The sequence below is a fragment of the Taudactylus pleione genome, unplaced genomic scaffold (assembly GCF_031769625.1).
Source record: "Taudactylus pleione unplaced genomic scaffold, aTauple2 ptg000505l, whole genome shotgun sequence".
NCBI classification, from domain to species: domain Eukaryota; kingdom Metazoa; phylum Chordata; class Amphibia; order Anura; family Myobatrachidae; genus Taudactylus; species Taudactylus pleione.
In genome coordinates this window covers 83,696-104,461 of record NW_028284907.1, presented here as the reverse complement: position 1 = coordinate 104,461, position 20,766 = coordinate 83,696, and the positions used below count along the sequence as shown (strand labels likewise).

The 20,766-nt window shown below is 51.3% G+C and overlaps 1 protein-coding gene across 1 annotated transcript in view; it reads left to right on the top strand.

Annotated features, from left to right (window-relative positions):
• Nucleotides 1–20,766, top strand: part of LOC148501707 (nucleolar protein 56-like) — a 74,777-nt gene that overhangs the window by 42,029 nt on the left and 11,982 nt on the right. Inside the window, exons 4-9 of the mRNA XM_088450063.1 lie at nt 2,329–2,613; nt 2,815–3,013; nt 3,296–3,483; nt 3,561–3,712; nt 3,944–4,044; nt 15,410–15,558. Coding sequence (XP_088306189.1) covers nt 2,329–2,613; nt 2,815–3,013; nt 3,296–3,483; nt 3,561–3,712; nt 3,944–4,044; nt 15,410–15,558 — 1,074 coding nt within the window. The remainder of the gene's footprint in view (nt 1–2,328; nt 2,614–2,814; nt 3,014–3,295; nt 3,484–3,560; nt 3,713–3,943; nt 4,045–15,409; nt 15,559–20,766) is intronic.

Here is a 20,766-nt window from a genome sequence, read left to right as displayed (position 1 = left end):
GCTTTGTGCTATGGCCTCTGGCTCTCATCCTGAGCCCTCTCTGCAGCTCGCTCCCTCCATGGGTGTATAAAATGGCAGATCTCCTCCATATGTATGCTATACAGTGATCTGAGCTATGGGCTATGGCCTCTGGCTCTCATCCTGAGCCCTCTCTGCAACTCGCTCCCTCCCTGGGTGTATAACATGGCAAATCGCCATATGTATGCCATACAGTGATCTGAGCTATGTGCTATGGCCTCTGGTTCTCATCCTGAGCCCTCTCTGCAGCTCGCTCCCTCTCTGGGTGTATAACATGGCAGATCTCCTCCATATGTATGCCATACAGTGATCTGAGCTTTGTGCTATGGCCTCTGGTTCTCATCCTGAGCCCTCTCTGCAGCTCGCTCCCTCTCTGGGTGTATAACATGGCAGATCTCCTCCATATATATGCCATACAGTGATCTGAGCTATGTGCTATGGCCTCTGGTTCTCATCCTGAGCCCTCTCTGCAGCTCACTCCCTCTCTGGGTGTATAACATGGCAGATCTCCTCCATATGTATGCCATACAGTGATCTGAGCTTTGTGCTATGGCCTCTGGCTCTCATCCCGAGCCCTCTGCAGCTCGCTCCCTCTCTGGGTGTATAACATGGCAGATCTCCTCCATATGTATGCCATACAGTGATCTGAGCTATGTGCTATGGCCTCTGGTTCTCATCCTGAGCCCTCTCTGCAGCTCGCTCCCTCCCTGGGTGTATAACATGGCAGATCTCCTCCATATGTATGCCATACAGTGATCTGAGCTTTGTGCTATGGCCTCTGGCTCTCATCCCGAGCCCTCTGCAGCTCGCTCCCTCTCTGGGTGTATAACATGGCAGATCTCCTCCATATGTATGCTATACAGTGATCTGAGCTATGTGCTATGGCCTCTGGTTCTCATCCTGATCCCTCTCTGCAGCTCGCTCCCTCTCTGGGTGTATAACATGGCAGATCTCCATATGTATGCTATACAGTGATCTGAGCTATGTGCTATGGCCTCTGGCTCTCATCCTGATCCCTCTCTGCAGCTCGCTCCCTCCCTGGGTGTATAACATGGCAGATCTCCATATGTATGCTATACAGTGATCTGAGCTTTGTGCTATGGCCTCTGGCTCTCATCCTGATCCCTCTCTGCAGCTCGCTCCCTCTCTGGGTGTATAACATGGCAGATCTCCATATGTATGCTATACAGTGATCTGAGCTTTGTGCTATTGCTTCTGGTTCTCATCCTGATCCCTCTCTGCAGCTTGCTCCTTCTCTGGGTGTATAACATGGCAGATCTCCTCCATATGTATGCTATACAGTGATCTGAGCTTTGTGCTATGGCCTCTGGTTCTCATCCTGATCCCTCTCTGCAGCTCGCTCCCTCCCTGGGTGTATAACATGGCAGATCTCCTCCATATGTATGCTATACAGTGATCTGAGCTTTGTGTTATGGCTTCTGGTTCTCATCCTGAGCCCTCTGCAGCTCGCTCCCTCTCTGGGTGTATAACATGGCAGATCTCCTCCATATGTATGCCATATAGTGATCTGAGCTTTGTGCTATGGCCTCTGGCTCTCATCCTGAGCCCTCTCTGCAGCTCGCTCCCTCCCTGGGTGTATAACATGGCAGATCTCCTCCATATGTATGCTATACAGTGATCTGAGCTTTGTGCTATGGCCTCTGGTTCTCATCCTAATCCCTCTCTGCAGCTCGCTCCCTCTCTGGGTGTATAACATGGCAGATCTCCTCCATATGTATGCTATACAGTGATCTTAGCTTTGTGCTATGGCCTCTGGTTCTCATCCTGATCCCTCTCTGCAGCTCGCTCCCTCTCTGGGTGTATAACATGGCAGATCGCCTCCATATGTATGCCATACAGTGATCTGAGCTTTGTGCTATGGCCTCTGTACACACAGTTGCAGTTGGGTTTCTTAAACTTTGCCCTTTGGTGTCTCTGTAGAGGGGCACCCACTGAATTGCCGCATGGTGGTGGGCAGCTTGCAGAAGACACCCAGCACCTATATTCAGTGTAACCTGGTCTTTACATGGAATATTGGTTCTCGGACAGCCTTGTAGGAGAGTGAAGTAGTTTATTCCAAAGTCCTCTGAAGCCTGGAGGTGGTGAAGATTGGATGTTTCTTGTGCCTGGATGGACACTCTGTGCTGTGACCTCTAGGATAACGTGCAGTGTTACAATTGTGCTCTATAGCATGTGGGATTAGTATTTTGGGTTTCAGGAACTTCTAGATGATTACTTTGTGGACTTGTAGTTGTCTTTCCTACTTTGGATGTAGTTTGACTCCTGGATATATATTGGTGTCTTCCCCAGGTGTCCTCCATGAGGACCTGAAGCTGTTCCTGGAGACAAACCTGCCGATATACATGCCGGCTGAGAGGAAGCAGCAGGCTCTGTTTCTAGAGAGTGACCGTAGGATCGGAGCTGCCACCCAGCAAGAGCTGAAGCTGCTCCTGGAGACGATCCTATCGACAAACATGCTGGCTGAGAGGAAGAGTCCTATGCTTTGCGTGAGTGACAGTGGGATCGGAGCTGCCATCCAGAACGAGCTGAATATCCTATACCAGACAGATGGCGTGGTGGGCGAGATTATGAGAGGTGAGTTAGTGGTCTTATGATTTTGTGACTACGTCTGGGATAGTGCCAGCTCCTGGTCTCATGGTTTCTAGCATTGGCTGAGAATGTCAGACGCTCCTGGGTTATGAGGTCCTGTTACTGGCGGTTAGGTCCTGTCAGAGAAGCGTTTGTATTACAATAATCCAGGTGGACGGCCATTACCTGTAGTGTCTTTCTGTGCAGGGATCCGGTTATACTTTCTCTCCCTGGTGAAAGGACTCACAGCTCAGTCGGCCTCCAAAGCGCAGCTCGGTTTAGGCCACAGCTACTTCGAGGCCATGGTCAGTGTCAACGTAAGTCAAGGGGACAACATGATCATGCAGTCTATCATTTTACTGGATGAGCTGGACAAGGACATAAAAATCTGCTCCAGGAGGGTCAGGTGAGGATCTCTTCATAGGTGACTATAGTGAGGCTGGACCTCTCAGTCCTCGAGACCAACATAATCTACTTTCCAGACCACTGGATGGCCATGTTCTCATCCTCCCAATGCTTACCACAGATAGTGTTGTCCTTCCCGCTGTCTGTATAGAGGTAGAGTAGTGAGATTTCCATCTACACCACAGCTCCGCAGTGCGGTATTGTTATCGGGGGTACAGACCTCGCCAGGGTAAATCTTATATGAGGCGGCTGTAATTACTATCGCTCTTCTCTCCCCATTCAGAGATTGGTACGGGTGTCACTTTCCGGAGCTTACAACTATTGTGTCTGATAACCGCACGTACTGTCGCTTGGTGAGTTTCATCAGAGACCGTAAGGAGCTGTCAGAGGAGAAGCTGGAAGCCATTGAGGAGATAGTCAAGGACAGTGCCAAGGCCCAGGCAATCCTGGATGCGTCTCGGTCGTCTTCGGGTATATTTTATTGTCACAGGTGTCGGTCATTTTGCCTCTTATTCGATGTTCTCATCTCCGTCCCACCTCTCCTCCAGGTGTGGACCTCGTACACTATGACCTCACCCACATTGAGGGCTTCAGCAGCTATGTCCTGTCGCTATCTGAGAACTGGAAGGTTCTGCATGAAAAACTCCGCTCAAAGATGAACCAAGTGGCCCCCAGCTTGTCTGCCCTCGAAGGAGAAGTGGTCTGTATCCCGGTCTGTACGTGACATGTGATGCATGTCGTTACACTCTGCGTTTTACATTCCTATAGCGCCACCTTGTGGCCCCTCACAGAGATGATGTATCAGTACATCTGTCAATCCTCTGAGCCCACTTGCTGAGATTCTTCCACTGCTGCTCTGTGCTGTCGCTAATTCTACATGGCACGTGGAGGTGTACTTGAAGGCCACTGAAGGCTTTCCTTACATCCACAGGTGGGCGCCCGTCTGATTTATTTTGCAGGAAGCCTGAATGCACTCGCCGAGTCGTCAGCCGATGCTGTTTGGTCCAGCTGGGCAGACAAGGTCGCCTTCAGGTACATTGGCCGGGTGACTGTGGTGGTGATAGGTGACTCTGCGCTTTTTGTGACATTTTGGCACATGGTATTTGTCTACTGCACGCATGAATGATTGCTGTTACCCCAGTGTCTGACCAATCCTCGGGTAATTACTGTCATTCCGTGTGTCTGACCGATCCTCGGGTAATCACGGTCACTCCGTGTGTCTGACCAATCCTCGGGTAATCACTGTCACTCCGTGTGTCTGACCGATCCTCGGGTAATCACTGTCACTCCGTGTGTCTGACTGATCGTCGGGTAATCACTGTCACTCCGTGTGTCTGACCCATCCTCGGGTAATCACTGTCACTCCGTGTGTCTGACCCATCCTCGGGTAATCACTGTCACTCCGTGTGTCTGACCCATCCTCGGGTAATCACTGTCACTCCGTGTGTCTGACCCATCCTCGGGTAATCACTGTCACTCCGTGTGTCTGACCCATCCTTGGGTAATTACTGTCACTCCGTGTGTCTGACCCATCCTCGGGTAATCACTGTCACTCCGTGTGCCTGACCGATCCTCGGGGAATCACTGTCACTCCGTGTGTCTGACCCATCCTTGGGTAATTACTGTCACTCCGTGTGTCTGACCCATCCTCGGGTAATCACTGTCACTCCGTGTGTCTGACCGATCCTCGGGTAATCACTGTCACTCCGTGTGTCTGACTGATCCTCGGGGAATCACTGTCACTCCGTGTGTCTGACCCATCCTCGGGTAATTACTGTCACCCCGTGTGTCTGACCGATCCTCGGGTAATCACTGTCACTCCGTGTGTCTGACTGATCCTCGGGGAATCACTGTCACTCCGTATGTCTGACTGATCCTCGGGGAATCACTGTCACTCCGTGTGTCTGACCCATCCTCGGGGAATCACTGTCACTCCGTGTGTCTGACCCATCCTCGGGGAATCACTGTCACTCCGTGTGTCTTACCCATCCTCGGGTAATCACTGTCACTCCGTGTGTCTGACCCATCCTCGGGTAATCACTGTCAATCCGTGTGTCTGACCCATCCTCGGGTAATCACTGTCACTCCGTGTGTCTTACCCATCCTCGGGTAATCACTGTCACTCCGTGTGTCTGACCCATCCTCGGGTAATCACTGTCACTCCGTGTGTCTGACCCATCCTCGGGTAATCACTGTCACTCCGTGTGTCTGACCCATCCTCGGGTAATCACTGTCACTCCGTGTGTCTGACCCATCCTCGGGTAATCACTGTCACTCCGTGTGTCTGACCCATCCTCGGGTAATTACTTTTGCTCAGTGTCCTGAATTTGAGACGATCAGATTCTGCAGTGATCTGAAACTTAGCCAGCAATGCCTTCTTTATACAGGTGTAGATTCCACATTCCTGGGAAGTTAGAGCCCTGTAGGCTTCCAAAGCCCTACCGGTGAGACTTGGCCCCAAGTACTTGGGCCATTCAGCTGGCTCTATCCCGTGCACTCCCATGAGATTCTCAAAGATCTGGAGGTGAGTGTCAATGTCGGTTTCATTCTCTCGAAATGTGGGAACATCCTTAAATTCCAAGCGCCGCTTCTCTTGTTCAGCCCCTCTGGGCGACAGCACAGTTTCGCTGCTAGTAGGGATTTGTACCCCTAATATCGCTTGGATCACGCCAGCTCTCTCTTCTGTAGTTGCACTTTCACCTAGCGCCCCCAGCCAGCTCTGTAGTAGGGCGGGAGTAGCGGTGGTTGACTCGAGTAACCGACTGGAAGAAGTGCTTCCACTGCCTGTCGGTCCTTCTTCATCATTACTCAGATGGTCGGGATCCTCTGGGTGTACACGATCCCACTCCAACATCCGCAGTACCAGAATCTCCCGGGTGTCAGTCCCATTATATGCAATTCCCTTCATCCTGCAAAATCCTTGCAGGTGCGATTTCCGGGCTGTCCGGTAAAACTTCTCCTGCTCTCTCATAACGTTTTCAATTTGGCCGCCGGTTGCAACTCCTGACTGACTCTCCATGCTGATATTCTCTGGTCTTAGCTTTGCTTCTACTCACCCCCCTGAAATTACTGCAGGAACTGTGTGACGTCCCACCGCTGCCGCCAAATGTGAGGATACCGGGTGACCTGGGTATCCTGGGGTTCAGGGATCACACAGTGGAGCAGGTTATAATGAAGGAATGATGAACTTTATTCATGGAGACACAGAAATCCAGCACACAGTAAGCAGGGTTATATCATTACAGTCCACTCAGAGTTCAGCAAAGTCTTTTCCAGTTGCTGTATATCTCTTCCCTACCTGGCCAGCTGTAACAGGGCACACAGAGCTGCTTTATATATCTTAAGACACTGAGAGGGGACAACACCCCAACCTTCAGAGTCACACTGTACTCACACACTATCCCACAATTCCCCTTCCTGCACCACCTTACTTCCCTCTCTCAGTCATTGGTGGGCTCAGGTGTCAGTCTTTGCAGAGAGGAAGGAGGAGGGCTTTGTAACAGGAACACTCCCTTGATGTCTGCTGCTGACAAACTTCCTGAATGAGACATGCAGACTGAGGGCTTCAATTTAAGAATACAGAAATGAGTCATGGGGTTAACTCTTTTCAACATGCAGGCAAGTCCTAGACGTCCTTTTCCCTTGTCTCCTCACATACCTCCCCCTTCTTAAATCGATGAGACAGACATGGTCCCAATGTTGGAGTCCTGACTGTCGACTCGGCCCGAGGGTCTGCGAAGCTTGATATTTGTTTCCTCACATCTGGATAGCCTGTCAGCATTGTGATGTTCTCGTCCCTTTTTGTGAGAAATGGAAAAGTTGAAACTTTGTAACGCCAGACTCCACCTCAACAACCTCCCATTTTCCCCTGAGGTTCTGTTTAGCCAATACAATGGGTTATGGTCAGTGACAACAGTAAATTCTTTCCCATAAAGATATGGTTGTAGCTTCTTTAAGGCCCACACTATGGCTAGACATTCTTTTTCGATAGTGGCGTAGGCTATCTCTTGGTCAGCTAGTTTACGGGATAGATAGACAATTGGATGTTCCTTACCGTCTTCTCCCACTTGACTCAACACTGCCCCAAGTCCACACCCTGATGCGTCTGTCTGCACAATAAACTTTCTGTTGTAGTCAGGGGCAGCCAACACTGGGGCTCGAGTCAGCAAGTCTTTTAAGGTGTTGAAAGCTTGCTCACATTCAACAGTCCATTCAATATTTCGAGCATATCTCTTTTTGGTCAAGTCCGTCAGAGCCTTGGCCACGGTGCTGTAATGTGGTATAAATTTCCTGTAATAGCCAGCGACTCCTAGGAACGCCCGCACTTGTTTCTGGTTGATAGATTGTGGCCAATTAGCATTAGCCTCCACCTTTGCCGGATCAGGTCTGATAGCACCTCCTCCGACCCGATGTCCTAGGTACTGTACCTCAGCCATCCCCATCTGACACTTATCTGGGCGTATGGTGAGTCCAGCCTGTCTAATCCTCTTCAGCACTTCTGTCACCTGAGTTAAATGCTCCTCCCAGGTATGGCTGAAGATGGCAATGTCGTCTAGGTAGGCTTGGGCAAAGTCTTGACACCCCTCCAGGAGGTCATTAACCATTCGCTGGAATGTGGCAGGGGCGTTCTTCATCCCGAAAGGCATGGTAGTCCACTCAAAGAGTCCTTTCGGTGTGATGAAGGCAGAACGCTCCTGTGCCTCTTTGGTAAGTGGGATTTGCTAGTAGCCTTTACTCAAGTCCAGTGTTGAGACAAACTCAGCCCCTCCAATCCGATCCAGTAGCTCATCAACACGGGGCATAGGGTAAGCGTCAGTGGTGGTGACTTCGTTCAATTTGCGATAGTCCACACAAAACCGTGTGGTTCCATCTTTCTTGGGAACCAACACAACCCCAGCAGCCCATGGGCTTTTAGATGGCACTATGACTCCCAAAGCTAGCATCTCCTCTATCTCAGCCTTTACCTGCCTCATAACACCCGGAGTCATCCGGTAAGCGACTTGTCGGATGGGCCTAGCACTTCCAGTGTCCACATGGTGGGCGGTCAGATGAGTTCGACCAGGTAGACAAGAAAACTGGGCCTGTTCAGCCTCTAAGATCCTCCACATCTCCTGCTGCTGGGCTGCATTCAACTGTTGCCCCACCTGGACTGATTCCACTCCTTTCTTCTCTTTAGCAGCTCCCAAAAGGTCAAGCAATGGATCAGTTTCTGGTGTTTCCATCGGAGGACAACATACCGCCATTGTTACTGCTTGACGATCACGATAGGCCTTCATTCGATTTATATGGAAGGTGCGTAGGTGCTTCCCTGCCTTATCCAGGGCAATCATGTAATTGACCGGTCCGGTGCGCCTTACCACGGTATACGGTCCTTCCCACGTGGCCTGCAGTTTGTTTCTTCGCACTGGGATAAGCACCATTACTTTTTGCCCTGGATACATCTCTCGGTCTTGAGCGTGGGCATCATACCATTCCTTTTGTCTCTCTTGTGATTCCCTGAGATGCTCTTGGGTTGACTGTAGCAATCTTCTCATGCGGTTTCGCATATTCTCCACATATTGTAAAATGGGCTGCTGGTGTTCTTGGAAAGTTCCCTCCCAGCTCTCTTTGACCAGGTCTAGAGGCCCCCGCACTTTCCGGCCGTACAAAAGTTCAAATGGGGAATATCCAGTAGATGCCTGGGGGACTTCCCGATAAGCGAATAGAAGCTGTTGCAGTGCTCTCTCCCAGTCCCTCCCTTCGGACTGCACGTAAGCTTGTAGAAGTCTTTTTAGCGTTCCATTGAAACGTTCACAGAGTCCGTTCGTCTGTGGATGGTAAGAGGTGGTCGAACCCCCCACTTTTCCCACAGGGTTTGCATTAGTTCACCTTGGAATTGGGGTCCTTGATCTGTGACGACTTCTTGCGGGTATCCAAGCCGACTGAATATGTCTGTCAGTGCTTGCACAACATCTTCTGTGTCAATAGAGGACAGGGCCACAGCCTCAGGATAGCGTGTGGCAAAGTCCACCAACGTTAGAATGTACTTTTTTCCCGTATGACTGGGAATAGCTAATGGTCCAACTAGGTCTATGGCAACACGGGCAAAGGGTTCCCCTATAATAGGTAATGGGTGCAGAGGAGCTTTTCGCTGGGGTTTCCCCAGTCTCTGGCAGGTATCGCAGGTGTCTCGATACTGCTTAACGTCTCTAGAGATCCGTGGCCAGAAGAAATTCCGCAACAGTCGGGCCAGTGTTTTACGCGTGCCAAAATATCCGGCCGCTGGAATGTCATGAGCAAGGGCTAGTAATTGTGCTCTGTAAGGTGTAGGTACCACCAACTGTTTAGTGGGCATGACTGTTTCCTGTCCAGACTGAGGAACGACCACTCGGTACAGCAATTCATCTTCCCAAACTATCTTGCTCCCATCGGCTGTTTCCAATTCCAGGTTGGCTGCGCTCCTTAATTTACTTAGGGAGGGGTCTGTCCGTTGGGCCTGTTGAAACTCGCTCCGGTCCACCTCCCCCAAGTCTGTCTCTGAAGTACTGGACAAGGGACTGGAATCACTCACCATTGTAGTTGGGGTACGTTGGTTCTGTTCTGAATCTGTCACCTGCTCTTTGGGTTTGGCTCCGGGTCACCACTTGAACGAAGCGTGTCACCAGTCCCTGTCCCAGATCATTCCCGAGGATGACCTTGGCTGGTAGCCCCTTGAGTACTCCGACCTCCACGATTCCTTGATCGGCTCCCCAGTCGAGATGTATCTTGGCAACGGGAATATCGGTATGTTGTCCCCTGGGGGTGGCAATTCGTACATACTGTCCAGGAATCACCCGGGAAGAGGGAATCAGGTCTGGCTCAATCAGTGTGAGTGAGGCCCCAGAATCTCGTAGGCCCTGTACCCGCTGGTCCTCTACCAACACAGGCTGTAAGTGCCCCTGCATATTCTGAGGAGTTGCCTGCTCCTTCCCCAGAACCAGGTCTACAATATACACCCCATCCATCATCTCAACCGCATCTGACTGGATGACTGCCTCGCATTAATCCTCCATGGGGTAACATACCACAGAGACTGGGGCCGGTCTAGCTCCAGGGAATGGCCCTCGCGGGATCCTTAAATCCCAAGCGCCGCTTCTCTTGTTCAGCCCCTCTGGGCGACAGCACAGTTTCGCTGCTAGTAGGGATTTGTACCCCTAATATCGCTTGGATCACGCCAGCTCTCTCTTCTGTAGTTGCACTTTCACCTAGCGCCCCCAGCCAGCTCTGTAGTAGGGCGGGAGTAGCGGTGGTTGACTCGGGTAACCGACTGGAAGAAGTGCTTCCACTGCCTGTCGGTCCTTCTTATTCATCACTCAGGTGGTCGGGATCCTCTGGGTGTGCACGATCCCACTCCAACAACTGCAGTACCAGAATCTCCCGGGTGTCAGTCCCATTATATGCAATTCCCTTCATCCTGCAAAATCCTTGCAGGTGCGGTTTCCGGGCTGTCCGGTAAAACTTCTCCTGCTCTCTCATAACGGTTTCATTTGGCCGCCGGTTGCAACTGCTGACTGACTCTCCATGCTGATATTCTCTGGTGTTAGCGTTGCTTCTACTCACTCCCCTGAAATTACTGCAGGAACTGTGTGACGTCCCACCGCTGCCACCAAATGTGAGGATACCGGGTGACCTGGGTATCCTGGGGTTCAGGGATCACACAGTGGAGCAGGTTATAATGAAGGAATGATGAACTTTATTCATGGAGACACAGAAATCCAGCACACAGTAAGCAGGGTTATATCATTACAGTCCACTCAGAGTTCAGCAAAGTCTTTTCCAGTTGCTGTATATCTCTTCCCTACCTGGCCAGCTGTAACAGGGCACACAGAGCTGCTTTATATATCTTAAGACACTGAGAGGGGACAACACCCCAACCTTCAGAGTCACACTGTACTCACACACTATCCCACAATTCCCCTTCCTGCACCACCTTACTTCCCTCTCTCAGTCATTGGTGGGCTCAGGTGTCAGTCTTTGCAGAGAGGAAGGAGGAGGGCTTTGTAACAGGAACACTCCCTTGATGTCTGATGCTGACAAACTTCCTGTATGAGACATGCAGACTGAGGGCTTCAATTTAAGAATACAGAAATGAGTCATGGGGTTAACTCTTTTCAACATGCAGGCAAGTCCTAGAAGTCCTTTTCCCTTGTCTCCTCACACCGTGTGTCTGACCGATCCTCGGGTAATCACTGTCACTCCGTGTGTCTGACCCATCCTCGGGTAATCACTGTCACTCCGTGTGTCTGACCGATCCTCGGGTAATCACTGTCTCTCCGTGTGTCTGACCCATCCTCGGGTAATCACTGTCACTCCGTGTATCTGACCGATCCTCGGGTAATTACTGTCACTCCGTGTGTCTGACCGATCCTCGGGTAATCACTGTCACTCCGTGTGTCTGACCGATCCTCGGTTAATCACTGTCACTCCGTGTGACCGATCCTCGGGTAATCACTGTCACTCCGTGTGTCTGACCCATCCTCGGGTAATCACTGTCACTCCGTGTGTCTGACCGATCCTCGGGTAATTACTGTCACTCCGCGTGTCTGACCGATCCTCGGGTAATCACTGTCTCTCCGTGTGTCTGACCCATCCTCGGGTAATCACTGTCACTCCGTGTGTCTGACCCATCCTCGGGTATTTACTGTCACTCCATGTGTCTGATCCATCCTCGGGTAATCACTGTCACTCCGTGTGTCTGACCGATCCTCAGGTAATTACTGTCACTCCGTGTGTCTGACCCATCCTCGGGTAATTACTGTCACTCCGCGTGTCTGACCGATCCTCGGGTAATCACTGTCACTCCGTGTGTCTGACCCATCCTCGGGTAATCACTGTCACTCCGTGTGACCGATCCTCGGGTAATTACTGTCACTCCGCGTGTCTGACCGATCCTCGGGTAATCACTGTCTCTCCGTGTGTCTGACCCATCCTCGGGTAATCACTGTCACTCCGTGTGTCTGACCCATCCTCGGGTATTTACTGTCACTCCATGTGTCTGATCCATCCTCGGGTAATCACTGTCACTCCGTGTGTCTGACCGATCCTCAGGTAATTACTGTCACTCCGTGTGTCTGACCCATCCTCGGGTAATTACTGTCACTCTCGTGTGTCTGACCGATCCTCGGGTAATTACTGTCACTCCGCGTGTCTGACCGCTCCTCGGGTAATCACTGTCACTCCGTGTGTCTGACCCATCCTCGGGTAATCACTGTCACTCCGTGTGACCGATCCTCGGGTAATTACTGTCACTCCGCGTGTCTGACCCATCCTCGGGTAATCACTGTCACTCCGTGTGACCCATCCTCTGGTAATCACTGTCACTCCGTGTGACCGATCCTCGGGTAATCACTGTCACTCCGTGTGACCGATCCTCGGGTAATCACTGTCACTCCGTGTGTCTGAGGCTTTTCTCTGAGCTGTCAGATACAGTATTCAGGAGGGGCTGGGCTGCACTTCCTAATGTTAAACATGATAATAGGTGCTACCATGCTGAGACCTGTAGTTCTACAGTAGAAAAGAAGGGGGAGAAGCAGGTGCACTCTATAAGCATGTATATTGGGATTGGGGAGTGATTGCACAGGAATATATAAATGGTGAGATGGATCAGTATACAGAAGGTGCGCCCTGGGAGTAAACCGTATGTATCAGAAAGGGAAGAGAGAGGAAAAGACCTCCATATAGGGGCACACTCCTATTACAATGAGAATAAGATACCTTAAATCTCTACATTTTAATAATATTCATTAAAACTGAAAGAGAGAAAATGGCTCAGTTACTGTACCGATCAGGTTACGTATTCTCCAATCATAGGAGATGCTCTCATACATCCTACAATGTATCATTCTACATATTGTCCATTACCCATGGGAGAGATCATACAGTTCCTGTCCTCAATCATTTCAAATATTTATCAATCCCCACAGAAAAATAACTACAACACGTGATATAGTAATAGTACAGTAATAGCCCCTGTGTACCTGCTCTCCCCCCCCCTCCTCTTTTCTGCTGTAGAACTACAATATTCAGGACAGATTTCACAATATCCTTCTGTAGCATTAACGTGTGGATGGGAAAAGTCGACAACTGAGGGAGGGGTGAGGTCAGGGAACAGCAGGAGGGGTCAGTACTATGGGGGAAGGGAAAGTCAGTCATAGGCTAGTGAGGGGGAGAGGGCAGGTCAGTAATAGGCTAGTGAGGGGGAGAGGGCAGGTCAGTAATAGGCTCGTGAGGGGGAGAGGGCAGGTCAGTAATAGGCTAGTGAGGGGGAGGGATCATGTCAGTAATAGGCTAGTGAGGGGGAGAGGGCAGGTCAGTAATAGGCTAGTGAGGGGGAGGGATCAGGTCAGTAATAGGCTAGTGAGGGGGAGAGGGCTGGTCAGTAATAGGCTAGTGAGGGGGAGAGGGCAGGTCAGTAATAGGCTAGTGAGGGGGAGGGATCAGGTCAGTAATAGGCTAGTGAGGGGGAGAGGGCAGGTCAGTAATAGGCTCGTGAGGGGGAGAGGGCAGGTCAGTAATAGGCTAGTGAGGGGGAGAGGGCAGGTCAGTAATAGGCTAGTGAGGGGGAGAGGGCAGGTCAGTAATAGGCTCGTGAGGGGGAGAGGGCAGGTCAGTCATAGGCTAGTGAGGGGGAGAGGGCTGGTCAGTAATAGGCTAGTGAGGGGGAGAGGGCAGGTCAGTAATAGGCTAGTGAGGGGGAGAGGGCAGGTCAGTAATAGGCTCGTGAGGGGGAGAGGGCAGGTCAGTAATAGGCTCGTGAGGGGGAGAGGGCAGGTCAGTCATAGGCTAGTGAGGGGGAGAGGGCAGGTCAGTAATAGGCTAGTGAGGGGGAGAGGGCAGGTCAGTAATAGGCTAGTGAGGGGGAGAGGGCAGGTCAGTAATAGGCTCGTGAGGGGGAGAGGGCAGGTCAGTAATAGGCTCGTGAGGGGGAGAGGGCAGGTCAGTAATAGGCTAGTGAGGGGGAGAGGGCAGGTCAGTAATAGGCTAGTGAGGGGGAGAGGGCAGGTCAGTAATAGGCTAGTGAGGGGGAGAGGGCAGGTCAGTAATAGGCTAGTGAGGGGGAGAGGGCAGGTCAGTAATAGGCTAGTGAGGGGGAGAGGGCAGGTCAGTAATAGGCTAGTGAGGGGGAGAGGGCTGGTCAGTAATAGGCTAGTGAGGGGGAGGGATCATGTCAGTAATAGGCTAGTGAGGGGGAGAGGGCAGGTCAGTAATAGGCTAGTGAGGGGGAGAGGGCAAGTCAGTAATAGGCTAGTGAGGGGGAGAGGGCAGGTCAGTAATAGGCTAAAGAGGGGGAGAGGGCAGGTCAGTAATAGGCTAATGAGGGGGAGAGGGCAGGTCAGTAATAGGCTAGTGAGGGGGAGAGGGCAGGTCAGTAATAGGCTAGTGAGGGGGAGGGATCAGGTCAGTAATAGGCTAGTGAGGGGGAGAGGGCAGGTCAGTAATAGGCTCGTGAGGGGGAGAGGGCAGGTCGGTCATAGGCTCGTGAGGGGGAGAGGGCAGGTCAGTCATAGGCTAGTGAGGGGGAGAGGGCTGGTCAGTAATAGGCTAGTGAGGGGGAGAGGGCAGGTCAGTAATAGGCTAATGAGGGGGAGAGGGCAGGTCAGTAATAGGCTAATGAGGGGGAGAGGGCAGGTCAGTAATAGGCTAGTGAGGGGGAGAGGGCAGGTCAGTAATAGGCTAGTGAGGGGGAGAGGGCAGGTCAGTAATAGGCTAGTGAGGGGGAGAGGGCAGGTCAGTAATAGGCTAGTGAGGGGGAGAGGGCTGGTCAGTAATAGGCTAGTGAGGGGGAGGGATCATGTCAGTAATAGGCTAGTGAGGGGGAGAGGGCTGGTCAGTAATAGGCTAGTGAGGGGGAGAGGGCAAGTCAGTAATAGGCTAGTGAGGGGGAGAGGGCAGGTCAGTAATAGGCTAATGAGGGGGAGAGGGCAGGTCAGTAATAGGCTAATGAGGGGGAGAGGGCAGGTCAGTAATAGGCTAGTGAGGGGGAGAGGGCAGGTCAGTAATAGGCTAGTGAGGGGGAGAGGGCAGGTCAGTAATAGGCTAGTGAGGGGGAGAGGGCAGGTCAGTAATAGGCTAGTGAGGAGGAGAGGGCAGGTCAGTAATAGGCTAGTGAGGGGGAGAGGACAGGTCAGTAATAGACTCAGAGGGGGCAGATACAGTAAGTAAGAGTCAGGTACCAGGAGTGATGGGTCAATTTGATGTGCTTTAGGCTATTGCTAGTGTTGGGAGGGTAATTGGAGCAGACTTACCCCTTACTCCTCTATGAGCACTGCACTAATTACCCTGCCAGAGTGAGCAGCCTCCTCTCTTATATTGGCCGTAGTAATGCGCCTGTTGAAAAGTTCTGGGGTCGATTTTACAAGTCTCAGTAATTCCCTTACAGGTCGCGGAAGGTCAAGAAAAGGAACCGGAAAAATGGATGTTACTTACACTTCCCCCTCATTGATCAGGCGCCTTCAGGGACCAAGAATAATCTCTCCCACTACCTGGCTACGCAGTGCGTGTTCGCTGCCCGGATGGACTTCTTCTCTGGTGAGAGCTCTGCGGTATAGAGTACAGTTACTGTCAGAGCTGACGCCCTTATTATTGGGGTAGATAGTCAGTCAGTACAGTTAATGTCAGAACTGACGCCCTTATTATTGGGGTAGATGGTCAGTCAGTACAGTTACTGTCAGAGCTGACGCCCTTATTATTGGGGTAGATAGTCAGTCAGTACAGTTACTGTCAGAGCTGACGCCCTTATTATTGGGGTAGATGGTCAGTCAGTACAGTTACTGTCAGAGCTGACGCCCTTATTATTGGGGTAGATGGTCAGTCAGTACAGTTACTGTCAGAGCTGACGCCCTTATTATTGGGGTAGATGGTCAGTCAGTACAGTTACTGTCAGAGCTGACGCCCTTATTATTGGGGTAGATAGTCAGTCAGTACAGTTACTGTCAGAGCTGACGCCCTTATTATTGGGGTAGATGGTCAGTCAGTACAGTTACTGTCAGAGCTGACGCCCTTATTATTGGGGTAGATGGTCAGTCAGTACAGTTACTGTCAGAGCTGACGCCCTTATTATTGGGGTAGATGGTCAGTCAGTACAGTTACTGTCAGAGCTGACGCCCTTATTATTGGGGTAGATGGTCAGTCAGTACAGTTACTGTCAGAGCTGACGCCCTTATTATTGGGGTAGATGGTCAGTCAGTACAGTTACTGTCTTTGCTGACGCCCTTATTATTGGGGTAGATAGTCAGTCAGTACAGTTACTGTCAGAGCTGACGCCCTTATTATTGGGGTAGATAGTCAGTCAGTACAGTTACTGTCAGAGCTGACGCCCTTATTATTGGGGTAGATAGTCAGTCAGTACAGTTACTGTCAGAGCTGACGCCCTTATTATTGGGGTAGATAGTCAGTCAGTACAGTTACTGTCAGAGCTGACGCCCTTATTATTGGGGTAGATAGTCAGTCAGTACAGTTACTGTCAGAGCTGACGCCCTTATTATTGGGGTAGATAGTCAGTCAGTACAGTTACTGTCAGAGCTGACGCCCTTATTATTGGGGTAGATAGTCAGTCAGTACAGTTACTGTCAGAACTGACGCCCTTATTATTGGGGTAGATAGTCAGTCAGTACAGTTACTGTCAGAGCTGACGCCCTTATTATTGGGGTAGATAGTCAGTCAGTACAGTTACTGTCAGAGCTGACGCCCTTATTATTGGGGTAAATAGTCATTCAGTACAGTTACTGTCAGAGCTGACGCCCTTATTATTGGGGTAGATAGTCAGTCAGTACAGTTACTGTCAGAGCTGACGCCCTTATTATTGGGGTAGATGGTCAGTCAGTACAGTTACTGTCAGAGCTGACGCCCTTATTATTGGGGTAGATAGTCAGTCAGTACAGTTACTGTCAGAGCTGACGCCCTTATTATTGGGGTAGATAGTCAGTCAGTACAGTTACTGTCAGAGCTGACGCCCTTATTATTGGGGTAGATAGTCATTCAGTACAGTTACTGTCAGAGCTGACGCCCTTATTATTGGGGTAGATGGTCAGTCAGTACAGTTACTGTCAGAGCTGACGCCCTTATTATTGGGGTAGATGGTCAGTCAGTACAGTTACTGTCAGAGCTGACGCCCTTATTATTGGGGTAGATGGTCAGTCAGTACAGTTACTGTCAGAGCTGACGCCCTTATTATTGGGGTAGATAGTCAGTCAGTACAGTTACTGTCAGAGCTGACGCCCTTATTATTGGGGTAGATGGTCAGTCAGTACAGTTACTGTCAGAGCTGACGCCCTTATTATTGGGGTAGATGGTCAGTCAGTACAGTTACTGTCAGAGCTGACGCCCTTATTATTGGGGTAGATGGTCAGTCAGTACAGTTACTGTCAGAGCTGACGCCCTTATTATTGGGGTAGATAGTCAGTCAGTACAGTTACTGTCAGAGCTGACGCCCTTATTATTGGGGTAAATAGTCATTCAGTACAGTTACTGTCAGAGCTGACGCCCTTATTATTGGGGTAGATAGTCAGTCAGTACAGTTACTGTCAGAGCTGACGCCCTTATTATTGGGGTATATAGTCATTCAGTACAGTAAATATTACAGCAATATTCACTTTGTATTGTAACCAGTCTGGGAGCTCTTTGAATATGGGCCTAAGTTGAGAAAAGTCGGCTAAGTTTCGCCTGCCGTACTTTCCACCTACATCGTATGTTTTTGTAGAAAATACTTTTTCGTGTGCGCGGCCGCTTTTCGCCCTATTCAATTCCAAAGGACGCGAAAACGGGACACAGCAAAACCCAAACAGGCGAAAAGTGCTGTCAGATTTGGGGAAATCAGCCTGTCACCCCCCCAAAAGATGCACTAACATTGGGTTTACTATAGATACCCCTGAATAGCTCTACTGAAGGTATTTTGGGTACTTAAATGCTCTCAATAGCTGCTATTTAGCGTCACAACCAGAGTTGTTGTACCTGGTGGTTCTCTGCATTGCGCGGTCCTACCGGTGGAGGTGTCTGGAGGATGTCGCGAGGTGCGCGTTGTTGTTCCAAGGGTACATGCCTTCTGGTGATAGGTGAGACTGGCAGCGCTGCCGCGCTGGGCACTGCTGGGCGCCGCCATCTTGGTTTTGGGCATGTGACCTGAATGGGCCAATCAGGTTGGAGCTTCTGGCATGTGACTCTCAGCAGCCTATCGTGCACTTTCCCATGGTACTTAGGGTGTTCAGGACTCCCTCTAGTTGCCAGTGCAGCGTGTACACAGCACAAGCTGTGAGAGTTCTCTGTGCTCCTTAGCTCGGTGTGATTACAGTCCCAGCAGTGCTCCGTTTCCTGCTGTCTCCATCTCAGGCTGTTCCCGGATACCCGCATCTAACCTGCTATACCCCGTTACTCACCCCACGGTTTGTGATCCCTTCAGCTCTCCGGACTCCGAGCCCACTCCAGTACTTCAGATCTCTGTTCCTCAGTCACACCTCCATTGGACTTTGTTTTCTCTGCCTGTCACCTGTTTCCAGCCTCAGTAATTGGACTTTTGTTTTCCTGCCAGACATTCGTTTTCAGCCTCACATCACTTGGACTTGTTTATTTCTGCCAATTATATTTCTACTTCAGGGTCCATAGGGTCCACAGGGTTGACCTTGGGGGTATAGCTGGATCTGGGTCCATGGGCACCACACAGTTAAAGCTTTTGCTGCTCCCAGGTTGCACTTGGATCCATCCTCCTCCATACCCTGCCCCCGAGCCACAGGCACCTCAGTTTTAGTTGGTGCCCGACCGGAGTAGGGTCACCCTTGCGCAGTGGGCTGCAGGAGCAGCCCCTAAGCTTATTTTTAAAAAAAGAAAAGAAGTTTGCTTAATTAATTTTTTTTCACTCTTCAGAGCAGCAGCATCAGACTGTCCATAGGACGTCCACGCTGCCGCCCCTACACCCCGCTGGCGCTGCGATGCCAGTACAGATCTGGGGATCGCAGCGGGACCCCGGAGTCTGTACTAGCAGGAACTCCCAAGACTGCTGCCGGATCGCCGGGTACAGGTAAGCCGTGGGCAGCGCAAACTTGCGTTGCTCGTGGGGAAATGCAGTCTTCAGCCTCCCGTCTCTGGGGACAGACCGGCGGTGCTAGTTAGCGGCGGCGGGCTCCCCCTATCCAAGCATACCCCGCGCGTCCACTAGAACACCTGGGAGTAATTTCTGGCAGTGGGAACCGGCGTCCCTGGGGTTAATGACTAGCCAGGGGAGACAGCCTTCCCTGTTTAGCGGCTCCTCCCCTCAGCTTAGCGCGCCTTTTCTCGTGTGTACTGGCGACTCTGAGCTGCATTCCTCACGCGGCCACTCCTCCTCTGAGGTCTCTGTTGGCCATCTTCTCTGGCAGCAATGCAGATCTCTCAGGCAGCGCGTGGACCGGTCCCCCTGTGTACCTCTCCCCTACTAAAGGACAGCGTACACAGCTCTATAGCCCTCCCAGACACTGACTCTGGGCAGCGTCCCCTGTGTACCTCTCCCCTGCTAGGACAGTGTACACAGCGCTATAGCCCTCCCAGACACTGACTCTGGGCAGCGTCCCCTGTGTACCTCTCCCCTGCTAGGACAGTGTACACAGCGCTATAGCCCTCCCAGACACTGACTCTGGGCAGCGTCCCCTGTGTACCTCTCCCCTGCTAGGACAGTGTACACAGCGCTATAGCCCTCCCAGACACTGACTCTGGGCAGCGTCCCCTGTGTACCTCTCCCCTGCTAGGACAGTGTACACAGCGCTATAGCCCTCCCAGACACTGACTCTGGGCAGCGTCCCCTGTGTACCTCTCCCCTGCTAGGACAGTGTACACAGCACTATAGCCCTCCCAGACACTGACTCTGGGCAGCGTCCCCTGTGTACCTCTCCCCTGCTAGGACAGTGTACACAGCGCTATAGCCCTCCCAGACACTGACTCTGGGCAGCATCCCCTGTGTACCTCTCCCCTGCTAGGACAGTGTACACAGCGCTATAGCCCTCCCAGACACTGAATCTGGGAGGGTGATTGTAGTTGAAGGTGCAGTGAGTATATCTTCCTGCATGGTATGTGACTATTGCTAGTGCTGCTGTCTGTGCTGTTTTCTACTTACTGTCAGCCTATATCTATCCCTTTCCTTCTCCTACGGCCCGGCAGGTGTGTGGGCGAAGGGCGTTTTTCTGTGGCCCTCACTTATATAAAACAAGTATTTGTGAGGTCAGTCACATACAGTTGGGTGCTACACAGTTCCATATTGTGGGCTGTTGTTGCTGTTGTGAGTGCGCAGGTGTTATCACCATATTTCTCTATTGTTATATATACATGCTCTGGATATATATTCCACCATGTCTGATGAGGAGATTGAGCGCTCTGTGGCTCCTGTATTGTCCTCCTGCAAACGCTGTTCTGCGGGAGTGGATAGGGAGGATTTATCACAGGACGGTCTGTGCGGGAGGTGCCAGCTATTGCCTAGTCCCTCTCAACCCCCTATGTCACAGGACCCTCCTTGGGCGATGTTTTCACAGGTGCTGGTGTCAATCGCGGACCGTCTGGCGGTCCCGACTGCTGTCCCTACTAGAGTGTTGCCCCAGCCGACCATCCCCCATTCCCCGGGTATTCCGCAGTTATTGCAGTTTGCCCGCGGGTCTCAGCCTGTTGGTCAGTATACGGGGTTGCCAATGTATGTTCAGTCTACCCCAGTGACGCAGCAGTCTGTGGTGCCCTTTCAGGGTTTTCCTCAGGCGGCTCCTCCACCCTGGGTGGATGTACTCT